This window comes from Pseudozyma flocculosa (assembly GCF_000417875.1).
Source record: "Pseudozyma flocculosa PF-1 unplaced genomic scaffold scaffold00002, whole genome shotgun sequence".
NCBI lineage: Eukaryota > Fungi > Basidiomycota > Ustilaginomycetes > Ustilaginales > Ustilaginaceae > Pseudozyma > Pseudozyma flocculosa.
Genome location: NW_006920870.1, coordinates 626,296 through 652,012, shown reverse-complemented (window position 1 = coordinate 652,012; position 25,717 = coordinate 626,296). Strand labels below are relative to the sequence as shown.

Here is a 25,717-nt window from a genome sequence, read left to right as displayed (position 1 = left end):
TCTATCCCATCGACTCGCTCTGTGTGTGCGGCTCAAAGCAGCGAGAAACGGGAGGGGAAGGGCAAGGTGGACATCGAGTTGGATCGGCCTCTTCCGGTCCCGAAGCGCGCGAGCTACGCAGTAATGGATCCCGGGACGATCTACTGCGCGGCGCGAGTGCAATACGGTGCACAGGCCAGGCCAGTAGGCGAGCGAGATGGCAATCTATCTCAAGCCAATCTTTCCCATGGTCCACAGTCAACCAATAAAGAGACGTGGGCCACCTGCTGTGCAATCTACCATCGGCGCTCGCCAGGCAACCCGCACAAGATAAATGGTCCGGGTAGATTGCCTGATTGATTGACATGGTGCGGGTGCGGGGTCGACTCATCGGCTGAATCTCATCTACCACTTGCACCGCTAGCGCAACAGAAAATCGCCTGGAGCTTTCACGGTCCAACAAGTCGACGCCCATGCTAGCCTAGCCTGCTAGCTGCGGCACCGACTCGCAAGCGGCGACGATGCGTGGGCCAAGTCTCAGTCTATTGACATCGCTGGCGCCATGATTGCTCGTCTGTCCTGGAAGCTGCACACGTATGTACCTCTCCTGCTCGGGTGCAATGGGCGCGGGCTACTGTAGCAGCCAAGTAACTTATGGACACAGCAAGTACGACACCGCCGTTCCAGCTCTGTCCGAACAAACAGACGATTCGGCAGAGGCGAGGACGAGGAGGGGTGCATCTGATCGATCTAGCCAACACATGCCCGCCCCACCCCGCCTCGCTTGCTTTCCGACCCAATGAGACCATGCCATTACAATCTACCCGCAGGACAGAACGCCACATGTGAATATCCCGGCCCGGTCTGCCTTCGACATTGACCCCGGACTCCATCATGGAATGCGATAGTCGTCGAGGTGCAGTAATACGCTCGTATCCGATGGACCGTCCTTTGTACGCCCGCCGCCTCGCCTTCCATCGAGCTGGGACCGTCCCCGTCCCTCTCTTCATTCATACATCCCTAGCTCCATCGTCTAGGCGGTCAACACGATACTTCCGGATGTACGGCTACGACCCAGCTGGACAAGTCGCGGTGCGCATGGCAGCATGTATACACACAGGACAGGACTCGACGTACCAGCCGGGTCTGCCGGCTACCGAGGAGCCATCAACAGATCTGAGCACTTCGTCGTCGGCGGATGCATCCATGTCCAGCCACACGACTCACGAGTACCCCACCGGGTGGGTGTACGTGCTTCGGGTGCGGGTGCGGGGCACTAGGGCATGGTATACATTGCTTTGTTGCATTGTGGGGTGACGTGTTGGTCGTGCCGGATGCGATACGGGGAGCTCAGAGCAATGCTGAGGGGGCGTTGAATGGTCGTGGCCCCATGTTGGGTCGCTGCAATCCCATGGACAGCTGACGGGCACGATGCGAGGCCTTCGACGCCCAGCCGCAGCAGAACGCCTCAATGACCTCCGGCATGCCGAGGACGATCATGGGCCAGATGCTCCTAGAGGAGAAGCTCGGTCGCACCTCTGTGGCCGTCGTCGCGTCCCCTTTGAGGCGAGCCACCCTCTCCAACAGCGACCTCTCCTTTGCCCTCGACCTCGATTCTTGCTTGCTTCTTTCCATCCTGATTCTGCTGCACAACGGCGCCCGGGTGCGCCCGTTTCGGATTCACGATCTCGAGCTCGGGGTCGGGCTACCGCTTCTTGATAGCCGCGGCAGTGTCGCCACTGCAGCTGGCGACCCTCCTGAGGCGACCTGCGTCGAAGCCTTGCCCCTAGCGGCGAAGCTCGGGCCTCGATCCAAGAGGGGCGAGCCGCCGCTGGTTCCGTCAGTCTTGGTAGGCGAGAGATCCATGCGCACGCGCTTCAGCGGACTGCCGCCGCTCGCCTCGTAGCTGCCTGTCGCCGCCGTCGCCGTCGATGATCCTCGGCCCAAAGGCTCGAGAGCACCCGGCGATGTATCGGCTGCGCGCTTCGTCGGGCCGACCGATCCCCGATGTCCCTGCTCCGATTGGTGAGGGGTGCCGCCGGTCCGGGACAGGCTCGACGACGAACCGACGCGGCTCCAAAAGTCCGCGTAGCTGGTGGCGCCGTTGGGATTGGCAGGCGATGCGCCGGCCGAGGACGTCGCCGCAGCCGCAGAAGACGACGATGCTGTGGACCTCGATGCCGTCGTTGCTGACGGTCGAGATGCGCTTCCAGGTGCTGAGCCGCGCGGTGATGGCCGCTTCGAGCTGTAGCCTTCTCCCAGCGCTGGTGCGCGCGTGCCAGGCGGCGAGACGGACGTGTAGGACGGCGCTCGACCTTGAGCCCCGCTCGCCTTGCCGCTTCCGCCGCCGAGATACGAGCCTGGCTGTGTGCCGGCCGATGCAGGTGGCGTGGCGAGGCCGTAGCCACCGAAGACGTCGCCGCCGTCCGACTCCGGTCTCTTGAGTGCGGCCGCCTCCTTGAACAGCCGCGACGAGATTGAGCTGGACGAGGCGACGCTCGGCGTGGCTGGACCGTCGGCGGCTGCCCCCGTCGAGGATGGCGACGGCCCGCTGCTCTTTGGGCCTTCCCGACTGCTGCCCTGGCTCTGGTGATAGTAGAGGTTCTCGACTTCCGACAGCGACTGCTTGGCCTGTGGAGGGACAGGTCGAGGCGATGCAAAGGAGGGAAGGGCGCTCGGAGGATCAGCAACCATTCCCGGCAGGACGCTGCTGGGCCTGCAGTGGGTCGAAAACGTACCCAGCCATGCTCGACCTTGAAGGTGGCATACTGCAAGCGGGTCATGAGGTGTTTCGAGAGCTGAGCCAGGAACAAGCGGCAGGTGACCGAGAGAATGCGACATATCAGCTCATCTGTCGACGAACACCGGGAGGGGCTCGACTTGCGCTGCAGTGGCGAAGGTCCCGTTGACTCACAGCGACAAGCCTTGTCCTCTGCGCCTGTGCCTGCTTTTTGGCCTTGCCTGGCGTCGTTGCGGTGGCGTTGGTGGTAATGGCGCCGGCCTTGCCAGGCAAGGAAGCGGAGGGGCTGCTCGTTTGGCCTGACATGATGTTTGCAGCAAAGGAAGCTCCGAGGGGCTCGACCATGCTGTTTCCGGCTTGCGGGCGAGGGGGTTAGGATAGGCTCTGTTTGCGGTCAGGGGGTACTGGCAGAGGGGTAGAGTCCGGGCAAGCAGAGTCTGGCCAAGTCAGCGGGCGGCGTTGGCGATGCAAGCAGTGGGCCGTACTCACCTGATTTGTTTGTCCGACCTGCTTTCCGACGACGAGCCTGGTTAAAGATGAGCTGGATAGATATGCTTCGTTTGCCTGTGGCTGGCCAGGTCGGTCCGGTTGGCTTGCAATTGGTATGGGTGCGCCTGGGTAGTATCGAGCGAGGGTTCCTGAGGATGGATCGGGTTCTATTGCTGCCGTGGAACGCTGCTTTGTTGGAGACGTTGGGAACCGAGACGATGCGGAGGTGACGAGGAGGGTGGTCTTGAGGCCTGGAGCGAGGATGAGTTGCGGTGGTGGCGAGTTGGCAGCGGCGGGGGTCGAGGATCGATATGGGAGTGGGCGCGTCAAGGTCCAGAGGGTAGGGGAGAGCGAGCACCCGATGCGCCTGGTCGAGGGGTAGAAAGAAGCCAAGCAGGGGAAGGCAAGGCGAGAGGTATGGACGAGTCGAGGGACCCGAGAACAACACAACCAGGCCAGGCCAGGCCAGGGCCAGCGTCGAGAGTGGAGCCTGCCCTGCCCTGCCTGCCAGACGAGGCAGCGAGCGGATCGTCCATGCAGGCGGGCCAAATACAACACAGACACGCCGTACCCAGCCAACACGTCCCTCGCTGCCCGCCGTCCTCACACGAGCAAAGGGCCAAAGCGCGCCTCGCCGCCGCCCTGTCGCCCGCTGTGCTTTTTTCCTCCCGTACGTGGTTGGCTTCACGTGGGGGGCAATCTGGCTTCTCGCTTCCGAACACAGGCCGGCAGCCCCCTCTAGCCATGGCCCGAGCGCACCACCCACCACCCACCTCCCACCACCCACCACCCTCGATACTTCCAACACCTTTGCCCCTCTCGCCACCACCACCACCACCACCATCATCATCGCTTGTCCCCAAACCCTACCCAACACCGCAACACCATGTCATCGCCCAAAGTCGGGACACCGGCCGGCGGAGAGAGGCTCTCGCTCGGCCAGTCTACCCTCTCGACGGCCTCGAAACCGCTCCACTCGCTGCCCAACCTCGCCGCCGCACTCCCATCCTCGTCGGCGGCCGACGACCCGCACTCGGCGGCCACGCTGATCAACCAGGACACGCTACTACTCGCCACACCGCCACCCAACTACGTCGACAGCCAGGCATGGCACCTCCTCGCCACAGAAATGGTCTACAGCCTCGTCTACAGCTCGCGCCACGCATCGAAAAAGCAGCGACTCGCCCGCCAGCAGCTCGCCGACGCCGGAATCGCACCTCTCGGCGACACCACGGATCCCTCGACCCACCACTCGGGCCAAGACGGCCAGGGCGCGGCGGCCGAGCTCGACGCCATGGTCAGCGCCCGCCTCGAGGCCATCGGCTTCCACGTCGGCTCCAACCTGGCCGAGCACCTCTCGCGCGAGCGCGCCCGCTTCTCCGAGACCCTCGACGTGCTCAAGTTCATCTGCAAGGAGCTCTGGACCACCATCTGGGGCAAACAGGTCGACAACCTCCGCACCAACCACCGCGGCGTCTACGTGCTCCAGGACAATGCCTTCAAGCCCCTCTGCGCCATGTCGACCTCGAGGGGCGCACAGGAAACCGCCAGGGAGGTCAAGCTCTTCCTCTCGTACCCCGTCGGCATCGTCCGCGGCGCACTCGCACAGCTCGACGTGCCCAGCGCCGTCGTCGCAGAGACCAGCCAGGCGCCACAGTGCACCTTCCACGTCAAGACGCAAAGAGCCGCCGCGGCAACGTCGGCGGCCGGGCCATGACCGGTCACGTCGTTTCTTTTCATTCCTCAACACCAGCAGCAGCAGCAGCAGCAGCAGCCGCTACGACCGCCTGGCTCAGCCTCACTGCCCCGCCTCTTTCTCTCTCTCCGTCCCGCAACCTTGTACTTTTAGCGCATCACGCTCGCCATTCAACGCATCACCAGCCTGCAGCCGGGATCAGGAGAGTCATAGATATCGACCATTGCACGGCACACGTGGATGTGCAGAGGTGTCTGCGTACGTGCAACGGTGGCGGCGGCGGCGCACCGGTCTGCTCGACTGGATGGTTCGCGGTCCTTCTGCCCGCGCCTGGCGGCGCGACGACGACCGCACGTCGGCGCAGGCCTCGGCGGGTGGCTCATCCTTAGGCTGGGGTCAGCGCCCTGTCGAGGGGGAGATCGACGAACCGGGCATCCTGGCCTGCGGTGTTGATCTCTGTAGCGCGGGCGCAGCAAACATGGTGGAAGGTGGAAACGCGGGACAGACAGTCAGTAAGGACGTTTGGGCTCGCACGTGGGCCCGCGTCGGGAGCACGTACGGAGGATGATCTTGTACTTGGACGGGTTCAGGTTGTTCGAGTTGAGGTCGTTCCAGGCGGCGACGAGCTGGGGTTTGTCCGTGGCATACGCAGTGGAGCCGGTACCAAATCCTTGAAGGATGTTGTGCCAACCGTTGCCCTGGCGCACGGCCAGCGACCAGGCATTGTTGCGGTCGTTGTCGTCGTCGTCGAAACGGAAGCTCTTGTACTGGCCGAACAGCTGGATCGAAAAGGTGCCGTAGGTCGAGTAATGGCGGCTTCGAACCGTCTTCCCCTGCTGCGCCTCGACCGGACCGGGTACGGCCGAGCAGGCGAAGAGGGCAGAGAAGACGAGAGGGGTGAAGAACTTCATCGTCGTGGCTGGTTGGTTTTGCTTTGCGAGGGTGGCTGGGTAGGTCTGTCTATGAGGGGGAGAGAGAGAGGAGACAAGGATGGATGTCGAACGGGGGACGGCTTGAAGGCTCAAGGTGCCCCTAGATATAGGCCAGCAACCGGCCCCTGATCTCGTCGAGCCTCGAAAGCCAACCCACCTGCTCACCCTTGGCCGAGCGATCCTGACCCTCCCCCCACCTCGTCTCGTATGTACCGAACGTCCGTTGGTGGGTGAGAGGAGCAACACAGGGGCCGCCTCCGACGTGGGGCGCCGCAGCAACCCCACCGGCCGTGCCGTGCCGAGCCGGCTGACTTCGATCAACCAACGGGGTACTCTACCATTGCCGCCGTTCGTTGCCGGCGCCCCTCGTTGCCCGAAGGTGGGCATGGTTCCATCTCGATTTTATTGCGCCGATCAACTGGACTCGATCGACCAACGAGGGAAGGTGGGGGGAATGCGAGGAGCCACTCTGAGCGGTTGCTGCACCGCCTCTCCGTCCCGCAGCAATATTCTTCTTGCGCATCACGTTCGCCATTTCAATGCATCACCAGCCTGCCAGCCTCGCTCACGGACGGGGCTTTTCCTATCGACCACAGCAGGACGCATCCGTGAGCTTGCGTGGATGCCTGGCAGTGTGCGGTGGCGCCGTGGCTTGCCCGCCTGCCTGCCCTCCGAACTACGCCGTTCGCAGTCGTTCGTGCGTGTACCTGGCGACGCGGCGGGTGCTGCCTTTTTGGGCTAGGCTTTGTGGAGCGGCTCGTTGACGGAGAGATAGCTAACATGAATATTGTGACGTTGATAGGGGCCTAGTGGCAAGAAGTGTCAGGTCCGTGGGATCTGGAGCGCGGGCGCAGCAGACCAGAGGGGATGGGGGGCGGGGGCGAGCAGAACAGTGAGGACAAACGTCTTTGGCTTGCGCGCGCGACCCGTGTTCGGCAAGGGGATTCAGGGGGAGAGACGACGTACCGACGACGACCATGTACTTGTTGGGCTGCAGGCCGTCCCAGTTCAGCTCGTTCCAGACGCCAAGGAGGTGCGGGTCATCGTGGGCGAAGACGTCGGTGCCCGTCCACGCCTCTGCCGTGGTCGACTTCCACGCGGCGCCACTGCGCTCGGCCAGCGACCACATGTGCCGCTCCGCCGGGTTCTCGGCGTCGAAGCGGAACGTGTGCTTCCCGAAGGCCATGCCGATCGAAAAGGTGCCAGTTCCCGGGAAGTCGAGCTTTCGAACGCGGGACGACTGCGATGGCAGGTTCAGCGATCTTGCCAGTGGCTTCATCAGAGACCGCTTCGAGTCCTGCACTTCACCCAGGACGGGCGTGGTCGAGGAGACAAACAGGACCGAGACGAGGAGTGCAGTGGATAACCTCATCGTGGCTGCCTGCTTGCACGGATGGGATCGGTGTGTGGGTGGTGGGTGGGTGGACTGTGTGCGTGTATGTGTGCGTGTATGTGTGTTGCTGGCAAGGGATGGTGGAAAGTGGCGGCGTCGATTTGGAGGGAGGGGGCCCGGTGGGGGCCTCTAGATATACGTTGTGAGCTAGCAGCCCGCCTCTGTTCTATTCAAGCCTCAAGATGCCCGCCCCACCTACTCGTTCCAGACCGAACGATTCCCACCGATGAGCCTCGACCCACCGCATCTCGTATGTACGGTCGGTCCGTTGGTGGGTGTGAGGAGCGAGGGCCGCGTCCGACGTGGGGGCGTGCGAGCGACGACCGGCGGGCCGCCTGATTCGATCCGGCACCCTACCTCGCGAACACGACCATGCTCATTCGAACTTGTGACGCCGTTCGCCAGAACACGAACGACCTTCCAAGAAAGAAGTGGATGATCCAATTGAGCGATTGGGCCGATAGAGCAGTGACAGGAGGCGACGTGGCGGTGCCAGGCATCGCAATGGCTGCAACGGCCCCATATCAAAGATCAAAGTCGCTATCCTCGTCGTCCTGCGCCGTCTTTTTTCTCGTAAACTGAGGGCGTGCGAGCAAGAGGAGGAAGAGAGAGCCAGGGTCAGACGCCGGCGCCAAACAAGCGGGCGAACCCCTCGTAGGCTAGACTGGCAGCGCGACGGCGACTGGGCAGCACGCACCGTAATCTTTCCGCCGGCCGACTCTCCACCGGCCTGGTCGACCTGGTCGAGGAGACCGATGAGCTGGTCTTCGGTGATGCGCTGACGGACCTGGCCGGACTGGGCCATGCGGATGAGGAGGTCGGTGATCTGCCGGTGCTTTTGCGGCTTGACGAGTCCGATACGAGACACTGTCGGGGTCCACCGAGACGAGGGGCATGGTTCAGATGGCGTCCCGTCGAGAGGGCAGTGGGGGGTAGAGGAAGGCGGTGAAAGAGGAGGAGGAGGGACTCACGTCGTTCTCTGGCGTCGTTGTCGAGGATGCGGCTGAGCATCTGGCGTTTCATCTCTTCCTGCTGCGCCTGCTGCTCCTCCTGGTTTTGACCTTCTGGCCTTCCGCCGTTTCCGCCCGTCGAGGGACCTCCAAACGAGCCCATGCCTGTGCAGAGTCAGACGTGAAGGGTGTCAGCGCATCGATTGCGGGTTATCGCAGGGCGGAGGTGCGTTTCAACGTACCCATTCCGGATCCTTCGGCTCCAGCGCCACCACCGCCGCCGCTGCCGCCAGCTCCCCTCAGTTCGGCCATGCGAGCCGCACGAATGGCCTTGAGCTCTTCGTCGTCCATCGTTGATGAGGTGCTTGTCTTTGGTGCTGCGAGAAGCCCCTGCGTGTTGATTGTTGCCGAGCGCCTGAGAAAGGGGAGATGCGAGGGTGATTGCGAGTGCAAAGGTGAGGTGCTGCTGGTGTTGGTCGAGAAGGTGGAAGAAAGAGTGCCCCCTGGCACCGGTGCTGAGCTCGACTTTGAGAAAGAAAGTGGAGCGGTCGGAAGGCGGCCATGGTCCTGGCCTGGCCTGGCCTGGCCTGGCAAAGCAAGCCTGCCTGGTGCGCCCTCTCCCGCTTCCCGCGTCCGCGCAGCTGGACCCCACGACCTGGCTCGCGCTCACAAAAATGGCCTGCAAAAATCGGTGTGGAAATCGAAGCCCGTCGAGAGAGCCACACACAGAGGGAGGGGGAGCTGGCTTGGCGGACGGGACAGCACGGCGGTGCGGGCTGACGCAACGACAACATCGTATCGCAAGCAAGTCTCGATCTCGAACGAGCTACAGGTACTGCTCTAACCAGCCGATCGACAAGACGCCACAGCGAGGCCGATGGCACGACGGCGGCGCGTCTAAAGGACGAAGGCGATGACAGCCTTGCGCTCGCGCGGGTACCGCTCGCCAAACGTCTTCTGGTACCACTTGTGGCCGTTGACGGCGCGGGGCAGCATCACGCTCACCTCGACCAGCGCGAAAAGGAACGGCGGGATCGAGGTGAGCGTCGCGACAAGGTCCTTGAGCCCGGCCGCCGTCGAGAGCGACGCCGTCGAAAAGAGAGGCAGCGCGTGGATGGCCGCCAGCGAGTAGCTGAACCACTCGAACCCTGGACGAGATGCGGCGCCAGAGAGGAGGCAAGGAGCAGGTCAGACGTGGTCGAGAGGGGACCACCGGGAACGCACCCGCCTCTACGGCGAACCGCCCTACCACACTCACACTCGCTCGCGTAATTCGGATAGCTGATGAAGCGGTAGAGGCCTCCGTAAGGCACCTCGTACTTTGGCTTGCCCGCCTTCTCGTCGCCCTTTTCCTGCTTGTCTCCTGCCTTGGGCCTGCGCAGGTTGAGGAGGATCTCGTCGTGCCACACGTTGCTTGCGAAGCCGATGGCCCAGCCCGCCAGGCCGAGGTACCACAGGGGGCTGCTCCACACGCTCGACGGGATCAGTCCTGGGGCAGAAAAGGCGAGTCCGTCGAGCGCCTGTGGCTTTGCGAGCGAGCCGCTGAGCTTGGAGAAGAGGGCGCTCCTGGTGACGGCGTCGGGGAGGTGCGATGCTGCGGCGACGGCCGAGGCGCTGGCCGCGGTGGGCAGGGCGGACCAAGGGCTACGTCCGCCGATCCAGCTGCCCATGAGGAAGCCGTTGATGAGGTTGAATACGATGGCAAAGAGGGGCACCGAGATGTGCATGGCGGAGCGGCGGGGCGAGCGGAGGGGCGAGAGGACGGCACGGTGGAGGTAGTGGGTGAGGTAGAGGAGGGCGAGGACCTGGTTGGCCGAGGGGAGCGAGAGGAAGCCGCGCAGCGAGGGCGAGAGCAGGGACGGGAGCGAGGGCCAAGTCGAGTCGGTGGCGATCCTGACCTCGTGAGAGAGCGGGGGCGAGGATACGGCGGCGAGGAACATGAGGGGGCTGGGGATCTCCATGAGGAACCAGGCCAGGTTTCCGTTGACGTTGAGGATGCTGTCGAAGCTGAAGCGGCCGTGGGGGGCGTTGATCTTGGAGAGGAGGGGCGAGAGGAAGGGCCAGGTCTTGAAGCTGAAGAGGACGAGCGAGTAGAAACTGGCTGGCGAAAAGGGGGGAGCTCCGACGGCGTTGAGGCCGAGGAAGTCGAGGAGGCCCGCAAAGATGGCCATGTCGGAGATGGTCGTGGGGGGGGGGGGGGCGCGGCCAAGGTGCGGCAGTTGGATGCTTGATAGTGAGGGTGGCAGGGTGCCTTGCTTGTTGAGGACGAGGCGCGGATGGTGGATGGTAGTTGGTGGCAGCGAGGCAAGAGATGGGGGGGGGCTGTCCATGGGCAGGTGCTGGCCTCTGCATCTGCCTCTGCCTCGCCGTTGGCTGCTACCTGGGCGCTGACTACTACGGATGTGGAGGAATAGCCGCTTGCCTGGCCTGTGCTGTGCTGCGCCCGAGGCCAAGCCGGCCGGCCAACAGGCTAGGCTCAAGCTCAAAGACCAACACGCGTACGCCCCCCCTTCAATAAATCTTGATGCCCGTCTCCCGAGGCCGACGCCGTGCGGAAAGCCAAGCCACCTTTGCTTGCTTGCTCCCTCCCTGGCACTACGCTTGAGCGGCCAGCATGCCTATATGCCTCCGACGTCTGCCAAACCGATGGCCATGCTCCTGCATCTGCATTCTTGAGCACACCACGCTGCCTCGTCGTTGCGCAGCCTCACCCCGCAAAGCCAAGGCAGAGCAAGAGGCCCTAGATTGTGGCGAGCCCAGCCACCTGTCCGCCCTGCCTGGCCTGGCCTGGTCAGGACGGGTCCCGGCCTACGCAACCAACGCGCCCAGGCCTGTGGGAAAAAGGGGGGCCCCCACCGGCTCTCTCTTGCTGCCAGCGGGAGCAGCCGGCCATCGTCCTGGCCACCACCATCGCCACCGCCGCCACCACCCTCGGCCCTGCGTCATATTTGAGCAACTCCATAGCTCGATCCCGCCCTCGTCACCGCCGCTCCTCGAGCTACTCGACCCGTCGCTCGCCGCCACCCGGTCGCCGCCTCGCCGCCTTTGGCCGACTCTCGCAGGCGGACATCACAGCAGCGCCCAGCACAGCGAGCGCGCGCTTCTTCTCCCTCTCTCGACTGGCGACTCACTCGCCCCACCATATCACTCCAACACCACGGAAGCCGCTCGATACCCGCCATAGATCCGTATATACCCAGATGTCCGCTCCCATCCTAGACCTCGCTCCCGCAGACGCCGCCCCGCAACCTCCGGCGGCGTCATATCCAGCGACCAAACCCGAGACCGACGATGACGCCTTTGCCACCGAATCCATGCACGCAAGCGAGGAAGAGGTCATCCCCGTCCCGATCCATGGCCGTGTCGTCAAAGCAGAGCAAGCCATATCGTTACCGCCGCTCGCCTCGACCCCGCCTCACCAAGCCACGGAACCTGTCGAGCACCCGACTCTGATGGAGGCGGACCAAGGGCCGCCACCCAAGGATGTCGTCTACCAGGCCCCAACCCAGCGGAAAGCTGCAATGGCGGCGCAAGGCAGGATGGAGGAGATGCGCGAGGCCGTGGACCCGAAGCGGGGCCGCGTGGCATCGTCTTCGACTCCAAAGAGACCGGCGAGCAGCGTACCCAAGTTGTGTGAGTCCTCTTGATGCCGGATGTGCCACGCTGCCGAGATTGGTTTCGATGACGACCGCAGCCAGCTGATCAGCCTGAATGACCTCCCGCTGTCGGCTCTCCTAATCAGCGCTCGACGAGCTGGTTAAGCAGCACCAATTCGAGCACGGCGGGCAGCTCTGGGAGCTTCAGTTTCGCAGCTGCCAGGCCCCGAGGTACGCCAATCGGCCAAGGTGTGTGCACTGCACCACCAAGATCGCAGGCGATACGTGTCGCTTCCTCGGGTTGAGGGCCATGCCCGTCGACCGAACTACAGGCTTTCCGTGCACCGTCGACAGCTCAGACGCTAGCACGCTGGCCCACTTCGTCTCGTCTCGCAACCCCGATCGGGAGCTGCAAGTGCCGGACTCAGGCTCGTTCAACAGGTCCATCGACGACGATACCTGCACACGGCTGCAGAGGACGACGGCCAAGTCATTGCTGCCCATCCTGCGGCGCGAGGCCGCTCACGCCAGGCTACCCGAAGCTCTTCGGAGGCAACGCGAGACGGAGTACCGGCAGATGTGCGAGTTCTGCAACACGAGCATCTTTTCCGCCAGCTGGTTCTGCCGCTGCTGTGGGCGCGAGTACTGCCCGGATTGCCAGGAGGCTCTCCGCGACCCCGACACTGCCCAGGACGCCTCGCCCAAGGAGCGCCTCAGGCTGACGATCTGTTCTCGAGGCCGAGTGCACACTGCCGACGACCTCATCCCCATGACTCGCTTCGACATCGAGATGCTCGACGAGGAGATTGCCGTCATGGAGCGACTTGGGCTGCAGGAAGACGATCTCTGGGGCGAGTCTCGAGGGTGGGACTCCGATGCCGAGCCGAACTTCAACGGGCGAAATCACGTTTCCAAGCACGAGCCGATCGACTGGCCGACGCTGCCGCCGTACCGGGCAGGGCTCGAGGCCGATAGACTGGTCGGCTTCCGATCCTTGCGCCAGTTCGATCGGCATCAGATGAGCAACCGCCTGATGGAGCGCGAGTGGCGGCACGGCGAGCCGCTGCTCGTGACCGGCATCCGCGACATGCGGCACTTCTGGGACCCTCCAGCCTTTGTCGAGCGCTATGGCCAAGATGCCTGCCACATTGTTCGCTGCGACAAGGACCCCGAGCTCGGAAAGCGCGACGACGGCATCACGGCCCTGACGGACGTCAAGACGTTTTTCAGGACGTTTGGCACCTCGGCCGAGGAGCGCAAGGAGATGCTCGGCGAAGGATCGTGGAAGCTCAAGGACTGGCCGCCCTCGGCCGATTTCAAGGAGACGTTTCCGGAGCTCTACGACGACTTCAACCGGGCCGTGCCCGTGCCGGACTACACGAGGCGCGATGGCGTCCTCAATCTGGGGAGCTACTACCCGCGCAACGTCATCCAGCCGGACCTCGGGCCCAAGATGTACAATGCCTGGCCGTCCGACGAGGGGCCGGGCAGCCGCGGGACGACGAGGCTGCACATGGACATGGCCGACGCCGTCAACATCATGCTACACGCTTCGCCGCCCAAGGGGGTCGACGTTCCCGAGGAGCTGAGACCGGGTGTGGCGGCGTGGGACATCTTCCCCGCCGAAGACGCCGACACGATCCGCGAGTTTCTGCGCAAAGAGTTCGATCCGAATGGCGCCTTCAAGGACGACCCGATCCACACGCAGCGCTACTTTATCGATGCCGAGCGCCGCGTTAAGCTGTTCCGAGAGTACGGCGTGCAGGGATGGAGGATCTACCAGAAGGTGGGCGAGGCCGTCTTCATCCCTGCGGGCTGCGCGCACCAGGTCTGCAACCTGGCCGACTGCATCAAGGTGGCGGTCGACTTCGTGTCGCCCCAGAACATCGAGCGGTGCTTCAAGCTGACGTCCGAGTTCCGGCAGCTCACGAAAGACTTCCGCGCCTGGAAGGAGGACGTGCTGTCGCTGCGGACGACGCTGTGGTACGCGTGGTGCGCGTGCCGGCAGTTCCAAAACGCGGGGCCCTACGTCGCCGATGCCGCCAAGAAAGACCGGCCGCCAGGCGAGCTCAAGATGGTGCTGCAGACCATCCCGGCGTCGCCGTCAGAGGCCGCGGGGCCGTCTTCGCCGTTGCATCCTGCGCGATCGCAGGGCAAGAAGCGCGAAAAGGACAGCGGTCAGGCATCGCCGGCACAGGCGCAGGCAGGCCACGCTTCGGACGCAGACGAGCTGGAACGACCTGCCAAGAAGGCCAGATCCACGCCTCAGGCCAAGAAGAAGGCGGCCAAGACGTCGACGCCCGCCGGCAAGAAGAAGATGAGCAGCAGCGGCACCAGCAGCAGCCGGAGCAAGAAGGCGGCGGTGGTGGCGCCCTTGTCTGACGACGACTCGGAGCTGAGCGAGGAGTCGGGAAGCGACTACGACGACGGAGGGTTCGACTCGAGCAAAGCGACGCCGTCCAACGGTATTGCGTCCAGGGCCAAGGTTCGTGCCAGCGCCAACGCCAACGATGCAGCTGGGCCCGTCGAGCCGGCGCTCGAGATTGAGCCAAACATGCCCGGCGACAGGTCCGTCGACTTCTGGCGCTTCTTGGACAAGCGGATGAGCAACGACTCCCTGTATTCGCTCGCCCACTTCTGCCATAATCTGTACCGGCAGCGGGGCCTCGAGATGCCCACCACGTTCGACTGAGGTCGGCGTCCGACGCTGCGACCTTGCCACTGCGGCGTGCGGCGGCGCTCGGTAGAGAGCGGCAGCGTCGAGAGGGGACCTGGTGTCACAGAGGAGCGTGGGGGGCAGGTGATATGTATCAACCATTCCGGAGGCAGCGATTTGTACGAGGGAGGGCCAGCACTCGTGCGCCATCGTCACCATTACCACCACCACCACCACCACCGCTCGCTCGCTCGCTCGCAAGTCAGCTCAATCGTCTGTGCCAAGATACATGCCTGCACTCGGCCGGCTGGCTGCGCTTGGCTTGACGCAGGACCGACCGACCGGATCCCGCCCGCCAAGGATGCTGGAGGCCGAGCACGTTGTCGGGAAGGAGAAAGCAGAGGGCGGGCGGGAAGGCCTGGCTGGCCATGGGGCTGGGTCTGCTGGTGGCTGCGGGCAAGAGCGCCGAAGAGGTTGGTCTGTGCAGACGAGTCAAAAGCAAGGAGGGGCGCGGCGGCAGAGGAAGGGGACACTGGCGCCGCGCCCCGATCACGCCACCGCTTCCATTGGAGCGACCTGGGCCTCCTCCTCTGCCACAGAGGCGCACGCCTCTCGTCGTCTGCCCTGCCCTCGGCCAGCTTCTGACGCCCTGCGCTGCCCTCGCTCAATTCGAGGGTAGTTACCTCACGGTTGGCTCGCTCGCGCCCGCCCGCCCGGACGTCGTTGGTCGAACGACGTCAAGCCAAACGCACAGGACACCACCACCTGCAGCCCCAGCGCCAGTTGTAGTGTCCCCAGCCCAGCCCAGCCCAGCCCAGCCCAGCCCAGCCCAACCCAGCCCGGCAGCCAGCCAAAGCGAAAAGCGCCGCACGATGAAGACCGCCACAACTGCCGCCGCCGCCGCGCTTCGACGTCTTTCCCGCTTCACACCACCATCCACACGCACGCCCACCTCGTCCTTCATTGCATCACGGTCCCGCCGCAACTTTACCACCACCCTCCCCACCACCTTCCGTTCGACACTTGCAAACATGGGCGTCGAGGTTCAGCGTATCGCCCCCGGCGACGGCAAGACGTTCCCCAAGCCCGGTGACCGCGTCACCATCCACTGTGCGTCGTCGTCGTTCGCCCGACTGTCTGCCGCCCCCTTGTGTCGGGTCCGACGCAGGCATGCTGAACTCTGTCGTCCTTCTCCTCTCCCCCTACCCCCTTCACCCTAACCCACCCACTCTGCATGCGGGCAGACGTCGGAACCCTGCTCGACGGTGGCTCCGAGTTTGACTCGTCCCGCAAGCCCGGCCGCGGTCCCTTCCAGACTCAGAGTGCGTCCCCATCCCCCTTGCATCCCCGCTTTTCGACCATCTTCGACATGGCCTAGAACGCCACCCGACTGACCCGTCGCCATCTCGTTTTGCACCTCGTTTTGCCTCCCGTGCGCGCGTGCGCGCGTGCGCCCACAGTCGGTGTCGGACAGGTCATCAAGGGCTGGGACGAGGGTGTGCCCCAACTCTCGGTCGGCGAAAAGGCCAAGCTCATGTACGTCCGCCCCCTCGCTCGGATCTTTGCCCACCGCATCGCCTTTCTGACTCCCCTCCTTGAATCCCCCCCCCCCCCCCCCCGCCCCACCGCCATCGGTGCTGCTCGACCGTCCGGCTCTTCGACAGCTGCACGCCCGACTACGCCTACGGCGCCCGCGGCTTCCCGCCCGTCATCCCGCCCAACTCGACCCTCGTCTTCGAGGTCGAGCTGCTCAAGGTCAACTAAGTCAAGCGTCTTCTCTCCTCACCGCCCCTCCCCCTCCCCTCCTCTGTCCTCGTCCTCGACATCGTGATGGGCGTCCGCCGGCGAGGGCTTGAGAAAGGGTTGGGATCTCGTCTGCTTCCTTGCTCGGCTGCTTGCTTACCCCTTCTTTCAGAGGAACGTCTACCCCGCGTCTGAACCAAACCGAACCGAACCGAATCAAATTGAATTCAAGCCTTGAACCCCCTCCTGTCTTGGCCTCTGGTCGAGACGTGTTTGTGGTTGTCTACATATCTCGTCGCGCCTTTCCGGGGGGTCGGAACGGGTCGGGTCTGGTCCAGTCCGGTTCGGTCGATGAGATGAACCCTTCCCCTGCCTTCGTATTCTTCTTGGCCCTCTCTCGAACGAGGTTGGAAGGCCATCTAGCCAGCCCCCTCTCCCCTATCGTCGTCACCAAGATCCAACCAACCCCGTGACCAAGAGAAAGGGCGGGAAAGACGAGCTGGACTGCCCAACGACCGAGGGGATAAAGACAAAAACGGACGAAACGAACAACCACGTATCGACATCGTACCGCCGTCCCCCCACCCTCTACCTCTGCCCTCGGAACGACGGCGTGAGGGCCAGCAAGATGAGGGAGGATGAAGCGGGACCTACCTACGACACACTACACCATCGCATACCGACGACACACGGTCGGAAGGAGTGAGCGAGCGAGCGCGCGAGAGAGAGAGAGAGAGAGAGAGAGAGAGAGAGAGAGAGAGGGAGAGAGAGGAGATGAACGGTAGACAGAGGATCGACTAGGGCAGGTACAGGGATTCGGACGAAGCGGCGTAGCGCTCCGTGTGTGATACCAACGAAGGAGAAAGAAGAGCCAAGCGGAAGGGGGCTGAAGAAATCGACAACAAGAGAAGCCAGGACGGACCTTGTCCATGGATTATAGACAGCGGCGACGGGCGGCCGCGACGGGAGGACAGAGGTCGGTGATGGCCGACGAGAGTGGGACGAAAAAGGACTTGGTATATCGCCTCTTGCAGGGAGGACGGAGATTTGTGTGTGTGCGTATACGAGGGAAGCGCGAGGGGCCTGGCTCCGGTCTCGACGACGATTGCAGCCGCAGCAGGGCCGCCGCCAGAACGACGAAGACGACAGCGGGCCTCTAGAAGAACCAGTTCTGCAGGCCCAGGCTCTGCACCGTCTGCGAGATGGTCTGGAAGGCCGTGTTGACGTCGACGCCCGTCATGTAGGCGGCACCGGCAGCGCCCAGCGCACCGGCGGCCGTCAGCACACCCGCCGTGGTGGCCACCGGTCGTCGGCGAGCCACGCGCGTTCCGCGGCGGAAGGCCCGGACCACACGGCCGCCCTCAGCAGCGTAGTCCTCGTCATCGTCGAGCGCGTCGGTGAGGTCTGCGGTGGGCGTGTCGTTGACGGCGGTGCGCTTCTGGCCGCGGGCCACGGGGGCCGCGATGGTGGCTGCGGCCCTCTGGACGCCAGCGGCAAGCGCCTTGGCCTCCTCGATCTGAGCGTCAATCTCGGCCTGGCTGAGCGGCGCAGGCCCAGAGAGGGCAGGGGCGGCCGTCGCTGCCTCCTCCTCGGGAATCGTCTCGCGCTGAACGCGCTTTCGGCGCGGCGGCATCGGGACGCGGCCAGAGTAGTGCACCTCGTCGTCATCCTCGTCGTCCCCGCCCTCGTCGGCGGACATGCCCTCGATGTACGGCCCGATGGTGATGGAGGAGAGGTGGCCGCTTTCGTCAAAGACGTCGGTGCGCATCATGCCCATCCGCGGCGCCGAGGGTCCGCTCGTCGAGGCGTCCGTCGCCGACCCGTCGCCGGCGAGCTGGTCCTCTTCCTCGTCATCCCCGGCCGCCTTCTTTGCGCGCTTGCTGGGGCGGCCCCTCTTCTCCGCGGGCTTCTGCGGGGTGGCCTCGATTAGCACGGGTCCGCTGCTGTCCTCGGCCATCTTGGCGGCGGCCTTGATGAGCGGCTGGGCAAACTTGAGGATGCCGTACTCCTGAGCCACCTCGGCCGCGTCGTCGGCGGGGATCCAGGTGCCCTGCAGACGGACTCCCGTGCTGCCGGCAGGCAGCACCTTGACAGCCTCGGACGTGGAGCTGCCGGCGACGGACTCGTTGTCGGTCGTGGTCGCGCCGTCCTTGCGCGGCGTCTCGCTCTTCCTCGGACGTCCGCGTCCGCGCTTGACTGGAGTCTCGTTGACGCCGGGCTGGGCGATCGTGATGCGGCCGCCATTGCCTCGGTCGGTGTCGTAGCGGGTCTCTAGGTACTTCATCTCAGCGGCCTCGGCGGCCTCGTCGGCGAAGGGGAAGGCGACGCGGAACATTGAGGTGGCGGCGACGGCATCGGTGTCGAACCTGCGTGTAGGGTGCGAGAGAAGGAGCAAGCGAATGGTCAGACGACATTGAAGGGCCAGTGCTAGAGGGCGACTGTGGGTTGAAGGCAAAGCGGGCAGACTTACCTCTTAAGGAGGAAGGCGTGGTCATTGCCGTTGACGGACGGCAGCTTGACGCGGCCGACGATGATCTCCCTGTTGGCGTGGAGGTGGGCGGGAGTGGTGCAAGGTGGGCGTCAGATTCGGACCGAGGCACGTCGGGTGCATGACCGGTATGGCAACGGCACTCACTGGTTCTCACGCTCGATGAGCTGCAGCCTGACGGGCTGGTCGGGGTGGTTCTCGAGGCGAGGGTTTCTCTCGGTGGGGAGCGCCGGACGTACAGTCTTGGGCTTCCTGGTACGCTTGGGCTTGGATGCCGAGGGGGGCGGCGACGAGGCGCCGTTGGTCGAGGAGACCGAGACGGCCGAAGCGACCGAGGAGGACCTGCCACGGCGCGGGGTGGCACGAGGCGAGCGGCGGCGGACCGGCGGCATGTCTAGAGGCGATATGGCGGGAGTGGTTGGTGAGGGTGCAGGTGGAGGGCTACGCTGGTAGGCAGGCTGGAGGATGGAGCAGGGTGGGCCGAGATGAGGGCGTGTCGATGGCCGGGGCTCTCTGCGTCGTGATGAATGCGGTCAAGATGGCGAGAAGCGTAATGTGATGATGGGGTACGACGTCGCCGACAGTGGAGAGGGAAAGCCGCCAGGCGTTGAGCGGAATAGGGGACAAGGGCGTGTGCGAAGCGGTGGGTGGGTGGGGTTAGGGTGGTGGTGGTGGTGGTGATGATTAGGGAGGCAGAGGGAGAGGAGGGGGAAGTGACACGCCCGCCGCCCAGGCCAGGCCAGGCCAGGCCAGGCCAGGGGAGGTTGTCGCCTCTCTGACAGCCTGGCAAGCGCAAGCCAACAAGCAAGCAAGCAGGCCGGCTCTTTTTCCTCTCTGGCAGCCAGCCAGCCCGGCCTCGCCTGCCTGCCTCGCCTTCCGCGCGTGGACTCGCGCGCGCGCTGGCAGGCGCCCTCCCTGGCCGGCTGTTGGCGGCCTGTCTCTGATGCCTCTGCCTCTCAACGCGCTCGGTCCCCAGCGCAGAGGCAGGCGTGCCAGGCCAGGCAAAGGCAGGGAAATCGGGAATCCTGTCGGGCCTGGCCCATCGCTCCCCCCTCGACGCCGCAAGTGCATGTGTGATAACCTTTTGCACAGAGGCACAGCTCAACGACGACGAGGGACGACGCTCCAAGAGAGCGACCCCGAGCTCTCGCCCTTGCGCCTGGCAGAGGAAAGAAGGAAGCGAAGCGTGGACGGTTGGGGTGCACTTCCACGCAGGCAGCCAGGGCCGTGTGTTGAGGTAGAATCGTCGTCTGGGCCTTTGAAGACCTGGCAGCCCGATGCCAACAAGTCGTAGGTCGCCCCGATTGAGCGCCTACTCGTACGATTTTGCACGGTGCGGCTGCCGGTGCGCCGGGGCTGGCTGCATGGCGAGGCACGGCACGGCCCTCGACGCCTCGGTCCAATCAGGTCGAGGTGCTCTCATCGAGGACGAGGTGGCAGCGCTGCCTGGCTGGATGGAACCAAGCAAGGGAGCAAGGCAAGCAGGCCTAGGCTGTCTGTCTGTCGTCAGAGGCAAGGCGACTGGCCTAGCCTGTGGCAGGCAGGCAGGCATCACTGACCCATCGCAAGATCACCCCCGCAAAGCCAAAAGCAGACAGGTAGGCGTCGTTGGCAGCATCTCGGCCATGTACAGCTGGACCCTGCCTGCCTGCCTTGAGCCGTGCGCCTGCCTATCAACGACCGACTAGCCGCTCTGATACGAATGACATTCAGAGGGGTGGTGGTGGTGGTAAACGCCGTTATACAGCCCTAGCGCCGGGTTGGGTGCGAGCAGGCCAGAGTGTATGAGTGTCGAGCAACGGCTTGCAAGCGACGAGCGCGCCAACCCGATCGGCGTGCGAGCACGTTGGTTGGGATGCCAGCAAGGAGAAAGGCCCCCGGTCGAGGGGGGAGAGCAAAGCGCCGCCGGGAGCGCCGGCCCACGACGGGCGGACGGAGCGAGGGTCGGAGGGATGCGCCGATTTCGCATGCGCCGATGGACGCTGGGCGCGGCCGTAGGGCAGCCCACGTTGGCAGGCTCAAGGGGACCAGCCCGAGGGGCCTTGAGCCGCTGCTACAGGCGGTACCTACCTGGCTCTCACTGCAAGCAAAGAGGGGGGCGCGCCAGGCTACGGGCTACCCTAACCAAGCGACAGACACCGAGGCGGAAAGCAGGGCCAGCAGGCAGGCGGGTGCTATCACAGCCACACTGCGCGGCTCCTCCCGGCCTGGGTCTCGCGCTCGCTCCGGTGCGCCCCCCTCGTCCCTCGTCCCTGGCCTGTCTCATCGCCATCGCCCCATCGCCCCATCGCCATCGCCATCGCCACCTTCGTGGCCACCACCATCAATATCAACACCATCAACCACCACATCCACATCCCCCGACTCTCGCCAGCACACTCGCACCACTGCCACAACAGCGGCTGCACCCACCTCCCCTCTGCAAGCACATCGCGCGACGCGCCAACCCGCCAACGCACAGCAACCACCCGCTGACCCAACTTGGCCGCGAACGGACCCCCGCCCGCATCGCCAGATAGACGAACGCAGCCCACCGCAGTCGACCTGCGCACACGGTCCCGACCCTCAATCTCGACCGCAGCCGCCATCAACCGCTGCATCGGGCACCCAATCCACGGCGTGTTCGGACCAATCCCTTCCCCCACTCTTGCGCATCCGACCCTCGTAACCTCTGCTGGCGCCCTCCACGCGTCGGTCGAGCCACCGGTTACCGCCTAGCTCCCTCTTCCATCCCAGCTGCCCTCGTTTGCCCGCACGAGCGCCTACTTGCCCGCCTCACTGGCCCGTTGAATCCTCGAACACGGCTCGATTGAACAATCAATCGCCTCTTTCCCAGAGCCTGAAAGACGAGACACGCGGCGTGAGTATCCCTCGATGGTGCGCCCGCCACCGACCTGACCGACGCAGCCCCTACGGCGCATCTCAAGCGCCCACATGGATGGCAGCTCGACGACGGCGTTGCGCGACCAGGTCCGGCTGCGGCGCTCCTGGCCGCACCTCGCCGTCGTCGCCCCAGCTGCCACTGCTGCAGGATTGCATGCTGACGTGCAGGCTCCCCGCGCCTGGCTGAAATAAACACCGCCGCGACAGACCACTTCGACGACATGAAGTACCTCGAATACCCCGAGCTCGAGCTCCTCTCGCGCGCCCTCACCTTTGAGTCGGCAGAGTGCAAGGTCTTCACCCGCATGGAGGCCTACTCGTGCAAGACTGTGACCAAGGAGAAGCGCCTCTTCAAGAGCCTCGAGTCGTCCTACCTCCGCTCCGCCTCGACCTCGCCCCCTGACTACCTCGAAGAGGCCCTCGCATCGCCCTTTGGCCGCCTCGACCAGCCCTCGGCGCGCAAGACCCTCTTCCTGCTGATCGCCACGCTCAACGTCGCCTTCCCGGATCACGACTTTAGCGAGGTCAACCCGACCGACTTCCGGCGCGAGATCAGCCCCGCCATGGTCCTCAACAGCTTGAGCACCACTCTCCTCAGCCTCAAGACGACGTCCAATGCGCCGCGCTCCTACAGCTCGCTCTCTGGCTCGTTTGAAGAGACCGCCCTGACCACGTCATCCCCCGGCGGCTTCTCGTTTGGGCCGGACGCGTCAAAGACGCTCAACCTGCCGCCCCTCATCACCCACCCGGCCCTCTCGAGCATCCTCGACGACATCATGAACGTGTCCGAGTGCGAGGTGTTCACGTTCCATCCGGACATGGACTCGGATCCGCACGCCAGCGCCGAGCCCGAGGAGGAGGGCGACTTTGGCGACGACGACCCCTTCGACGACTACTGGGACGGCGACGACGCCGACATGCGCGACGAGGGCACGCCTCGCCCGCGAGGCGCCGACGACGACGACGACGAGATGGTCGACGACCCCATGTTTGACGAGGACGTCTACGGCGGCGGCCTAGGCGGCGGCGAGAGGGACGGCAACACGAGCGCCACCTCGATGAGCTCCGGTCCGCGCACGCCCGGCAGCCACAATGTCGCGCTGCCCTCGCGCGGCTTCTCCCCGTCCAAGGCGCGCTTCGGCGTCGAGAGCGGCAGCTACTCGTCGTTTGACGACGCGTCCGGATTCGTCGAAGACGACGACTTGGACGGCACGGGCGCCGGCCTGCTCTGGTCGACGTTTGCGTTCTTCTACAACCGCAAGATGAAGCGGATTCTCTTTGTCTCGGTGTGGAGCCGCAAGAATTCGCGCATCGGGCTGCCCAGCCATTCCTGGGGCTACCCGCAACCGACGACGATGCTGGGGACGTCGTTCAGCTCGCCACCGCTGGCGCCAACGAGCGTGACGAAGGCGACGCCGCGGAGGACGTCTCCGACCAGGGGCGCCGGGGCAGCGCGGACCCGGTCCGGGGCGGCAGCGCAGAAGAAGACATCGCCGCGCACCGCATCGCCTGCCAAGCGGGCCATCGCGCGCACCGACTCGGCCACGTCGCTTCCCGGCGGTGGCGGCGGCGGCGCTATCCAGCGCGGCCGGCATTCGCGAGCTGCCTCGGGCAGCCCGGCGCCATCGGCGCTGTCGCCCTTTCCGCACGCATCTCCGCGCGCCCCGTCGCGGACGCAGGACGCCATCCACCCGGCCGGTGGCGGCCGCATCTCGCTCGGTGGCAAGGCGAGTGCAGGCACCTTTGCCAGCCTCGACGGGGCCGTGCTCAGCGCCAGCGCGCCCGCGTCCGGGCTGAGCAGCATGTCCAAGGCGCCGACGACGGCGACCTCACCGACGGGCGCTAGCCGGTCCAAGCGGAGCGGCGAAGCGCCTGCTGGCGGGTCCGTCGAGCAAAAGCGGGCGAGGAAGCAGGCTGCCTAGGCTCGGGTCGGATCGGGGCGCTGCCCTGCCCTGTCTTTGCCCCCCCCCCCCCTCCCTGCTCTGCTCCGCCACGTCCGGACGCCCCGCCCTATTCTCTATCGCCCTAAAGACCTCCCCCCCCCTGATTATGCCGCGCCGCGCCACCCTATCCGACCGACCGACCGACCGACCGTGCGACGACGACGTCGTCACCGCTGTACTTGTACTCGATTCGCCCAGCCCAGCTTCGATGCCTCGCTCAGCTTGGCCCGCTGATCGCCTCCCCTCGTCTCTGCTCTGCTGTCTCTGGAACCTTTGATGCCTGACCAACGGCGGCGGGGGTGGGTTGAAGCGAGACGGGGCGGGACGAGGCACGCACGTCGAGCCCGCAGTCCCTTGCCACCCCACCCTGCGTTCGACGCCTTGATTGGTACGACCGCCTCTCTCTTTGGCCCTTCTCGTCTAATTACAAAGTCTCATTTGCCACCACCCTTGCCGCGAGACGCTGCATCGAAGCAAAAAATCTAGGCAGCGCCGCCCCAGCTCCTCACCTTGCCACTGGTAATACCGTTGACGCCACCCTGCTGTCTTCCTCCTCTCCCTCCTCCTCCCCCTCCCCCCTCCTCCCCTTCCTCCTCTTCCACCTCGACCTCTTCCGCCACCACGACCTCTACCACCACCACCACCACCGCCATCACCACGGGGGGGTGCGGATCGACGTCCGCCTTTGTACGCCTGGTCCTCGCTCGACTGCGTCATGAGGCGGTGCTTGAACGACGACGTGTCGCTCTTGAGCCCTTCGCGCATCAGCATCGTCGCGTACGCCGATGCCGGCAGCTTGAAATTGAGCAGCAGCGCCAGGAACGGATCGCGCGGCGTCTTCGTCGTCGTCGTCGTCGTCGTTGTTGTTGCCGTCGTCGCAGTCGTTGCGTCTGCCTCTGTCGCAGGGTCTGGAACGGTGGATGCGTCTGCGTCGTTGCTCGGCGTCGATTCCGTACCAACCGCGTTGGCGGGATCGGCAGCTTGGTCGCTGGCAACGTCGTTGCGGCTCTCGGCTTCGCCGCCAACCTCAGTCTGTGTCACGGCCTCCTCCGCCTGCTGCTGCTGCTGCTGCTGCTGCTGCGGCTGCGGCTCCGAATCAACCTCAGACCCCTCCGGCAAGAGGCCCAGACACCGATCCTCGTCGGCCACCGTCAGCGCAACGTCGGGATCCGTGTACCGGACGAGGGAGTAGGAAAAGTCGCGGGGCAGCTGGATCATCTTGCGGTACGAGCCGCGCAGCCGGTACTCTTCCTGCTTGCTCTGCGTCAGGTCGGCCGGCGTGAGCCCAGACTCGGACAGCAGGCTGTCGTACAGCTCCGACATCCACCCGCTCGGCAAAGTGATGTCGATGCCCGGCAGCGGCATCACTACCGAGTGGATGCTGTAGCTCCCCGTCGCAATGTCCGACTCCGTGAGCACCTTGGCCGGTCGCTTCCATGCGGGCGTCCCGGCGGTCGTCGTGGTGGCGTTGGTGGCGGACGACGACGTGGGCTTGGTGGCAGGCCCGTCGACCTCGCCGTCGGCCACGCCATCCTGCTCCGCTTCGCCCTCGCCTTCGCCTTGGCCATCGTTGTCGGCACCACCATCGCCACCCTCGTCGGCATCGTCGCCGTCGAGCAGCACCAGATCGCCCACGGCAGGCCTGTCCGGGCCAAATCTGCGGATGCGCTCCGAGACGAGCCGGTTCCAGATGTACGACTGGAAGGCGTGGATGTACATGAGGCGGAGGGTGCGCGGGATGTTGGCAAACGCGCCGAGGTAGTCGCCCGCGGTAAAGTTGCGCCGGCGCATCTTGTCGAGCACCGCCTTTTCCGCCACGCAGTTGCGCGGCGCCGCGTGGAACGCGTCCTCGACCCGCCCTGCGCGGTAGAGGCGCTTGGCCTCGCGCATCTCGTCGCCGTCGCTGTCGCGCTCCTCGAAGAGCAGCTCGACGGCGCCCCGGTAGTCGCCCTTGAAGATGAGCACGCCAAACTCGTGCGTCGGCACCGAGCCCGTGCCGAAGCGCTGCATGCCGTAGTAGTTGATGAAACCCCGCTCGCGGATCGTCTGCATCGCCTTGTGGATGACCGACTCGTCGCCGCCGGGCGCCTTGACGTTGCGCAGCGTCACGGTGAACTCGTTGCCCGACAGCTGGCCCAGCTTGAACGGCTCCGAGGCGTAGCGCAGGTGCGCGACGCGCAGGCCTCGATCGCCCCGGCTCTGTACCGCCTGGAGAAGCGTCCTGCCGCG

General features: G+C 64.9%; 11 protein-coding genes across 11 annotated transcripts in view; 4 read left to right on the top strand and 7 right to left on the bottom strand.

Annotated features, from left to right (window-relative positions):
- Positions 1 to 1,659: 1,659 nt before the first annotated feature.
- PFL1_00876 (uncharacterized protein) lies at positions 1,660 to 3,064 on the bottom strand (the record flags this gene model as incomplete). The annotated part of the gene is made up of 3 exons (XM_007878377.1): positions 1,660 to 2,610; positions 2,718 to 2,777; positions 2,894 to 3,064. The coding sequence occupies 3 exons, from the start codon at positions 3,062 to 3,064 to the stop codon at positions 1,660 to 1,662; spliced, it is 1,182 nt and encodes a 393-aa protein (XP_007876568.1).
- Positions 3,065 to 4,094: 1,030 nt separating this feature from the next.
- Positions 4,095 to 4,925, top strand: PFL1_00875 (uncharacterized protein; the record flags this gene model as incomplete). Its single annotated transcript, XM_007878376.1, has 1 exon — positions 4,095 to 4,925. One exon carries the CDS (start codon positions 4,095 to 4,097, stop codon positions 4,923 to 4,925), a length of 831 nt encoding a protein of 276 aa, XP_007876567.1.
- A 364-nt stretch (positions 4,926 to 5,289) lies between these two features.
- On the bottom strand, positions 5,290 to 5,815 carry PFL1_00874 (uncharacterized protein; the record flags this gene model as incomplete). The annotated part of the gene is made up of 2 exons (XM_007878375.1): positions 5,290 to 5,360; positions 5,464 to 5,815. The coding sequence occupies 2 exons, from the start codon at positions 5,813 to 5,815 to the stop codon at positions 5,290 to 5,292; spliced, it is 423 nt and encodes a 140-aa protein (XP_007876566.1).
- Positions 5,816 to 6,611: 796 nt separating this feature from the next.
- Positions 6,612 to 7,208, bottom strand: PFL1_00873 (uncharacterized protein; the record flags this gene model as incomplete). The annotated part of the gene is made up of 2 exons (XM_007878374.1): positions 6,612 to 6,673; positions 6,803 to 7,208. The coding sequence occupies 2 exons, from the start codon at positions 7,206 to 7,208 to the stop codon at positions 6,612 to 6,614; spliced, it is 468 nt and encodes a 155-aa protein (XP_007876565.1).
- Positions 7,209 to 7,753: 545 nt separating this feature from the next.
- Positions 7,754 to 8,530, bottom strand: PFL1_00872 (uncharacterized protein; the record flags this gene model as incomplete). The annotated part of the gene is made up of 4 exons (XM_007878373.1): positions 7,754 to 7,807; positions 7,927 to 8,096; positions 8,201 to 8,344; positions 8,422 to 8,530. The coding sequence occupies 4 exons, from the start codon at positions 8,528 to 8,530 to the stop codon at positions 7,754 to 7,756; spliced, it is 477 nt and encodes a 158-aa protein (XP_007876564.1).
- A 546-nt stretch (positions 8,531 to 9,076) lies between these two features.
- Positions 9,077 to 10,350, bottom strand: PFL1_00871 (uncharacterized protein; the record flags this gene model as incomplete). The annotated part of the gene is made up of 2 exons (XM_007878372.1): positions 9,077 to 9,327; positions 9,438 to 10,350. The coding sequence occupies 2 exons, from the start codon at positions 10,348 to 10,350 to the stop codon at positions 9,077 to 9,079; spliced, it is 1,164 nt and encodes a 387-aa protein (XP_007876563.1).
- A 1,029-nt stretch (positions 10,351 to 11,379) lies between these two features.
- On the top strand, positions 11,380 to 14,467 carry PFL1_00870 (uncharacterized protein; the record flags this gene model as incomplete). The annotated part of the gene is made up of 3 exons (XM_007878371.1): positions 11,380 to 11,812; positions 11,922 to 12,006; positions 12,130 to 14,467. 3 exons carry the CDS (start codon positions 11,380 to 11,382, stop codon positions 14,465 to 14,467), a joined length of 2,856 nt encoding a protein of 951 aa, XP_007876562.1.
- A 995-nt stretch (positions 14,468 to 15,462) lies between these two features.
- On the top strand, positions 15,463 to 16,195 carry PFL1_00869 (uncharacterized protein; the record flags this gene model as incomplete). The annotated part of the gene is made up of 4 exons (XM_007878370.1): positions 15,463 to 15,541; positions 15,676 to 15,753; positions 15,892 to 15,967; positions 16,096 to 16,195. The coding sequence occupies 4 exons, from the start codon at positions 15,463 to 15,465 to the stop codon at positions 16,193 to 16,195; spliced, it is 333 nt and encodes a 110-aa protein (XP_007876561.1).
- A 1,135-nt stretch (positions 16,196 to 17,330) lies between these two features.
- Positions 17,331 to 19,054, bottom strand: PFL1_00868 (uncharacterized protein; the record flags this gene model as incomplete). The annotated part of the gene is made up of 3 exons (XM_007878369.1): positions 17,331 to 18,540; positions 18,645 to 18,713; positions 18,810 to 19,054. The coding sequence occupies 3 exons, from the start codon at positions 19,052 to 19,054 to the stop codon at positions 17,331 to 17,333; spliced, it is 1,524 nt and encodes a 507-aa protein (XP_007876560.1).
- A 2,712-nt stretch (positions 19,055 to 21,766) lies between these two features.
- Positions 21,767 to 23,467, top strand: PFL1_00867 (uncharacterized protein; the record flags this gene model as incomplete). The annotated part of the gene is made up of 1 exon (XM_007878368.1): positions 21,767 to 23,467. One exon carries the CDS (start codon positions 21,767 to 21,769, stop codon positions 23,465 to 23,467), a length of 1,701 nt encoding a protein of 566 aa, XP_007876559.1.
- A 455-nt stretch (positions 23,468 to 23,922) lies between these two features.
- PFL1_00866 (uncharacterized protein) overlaps positions 23,923 to 25,717 on the bottom strand; it is a gene marked incomplete at both ends in the record, with an annotated part of 3,654 nt that continues 1,859 nt past the window's right edge. The window contains 2 exons of the mRNA XM_007878367.1: positions 23,923 to 23,951; positions 23,998 to 25,687. Coding sequence (XP_007876558.1) covers positions 23,923 to 23,951; positions 23,998 to 25,687 — 1,719 coding nt within the window. The remainder of the gene's footprint in view (positions 23,952 to 23,997; positions 25,688 to 25,717) is intronic.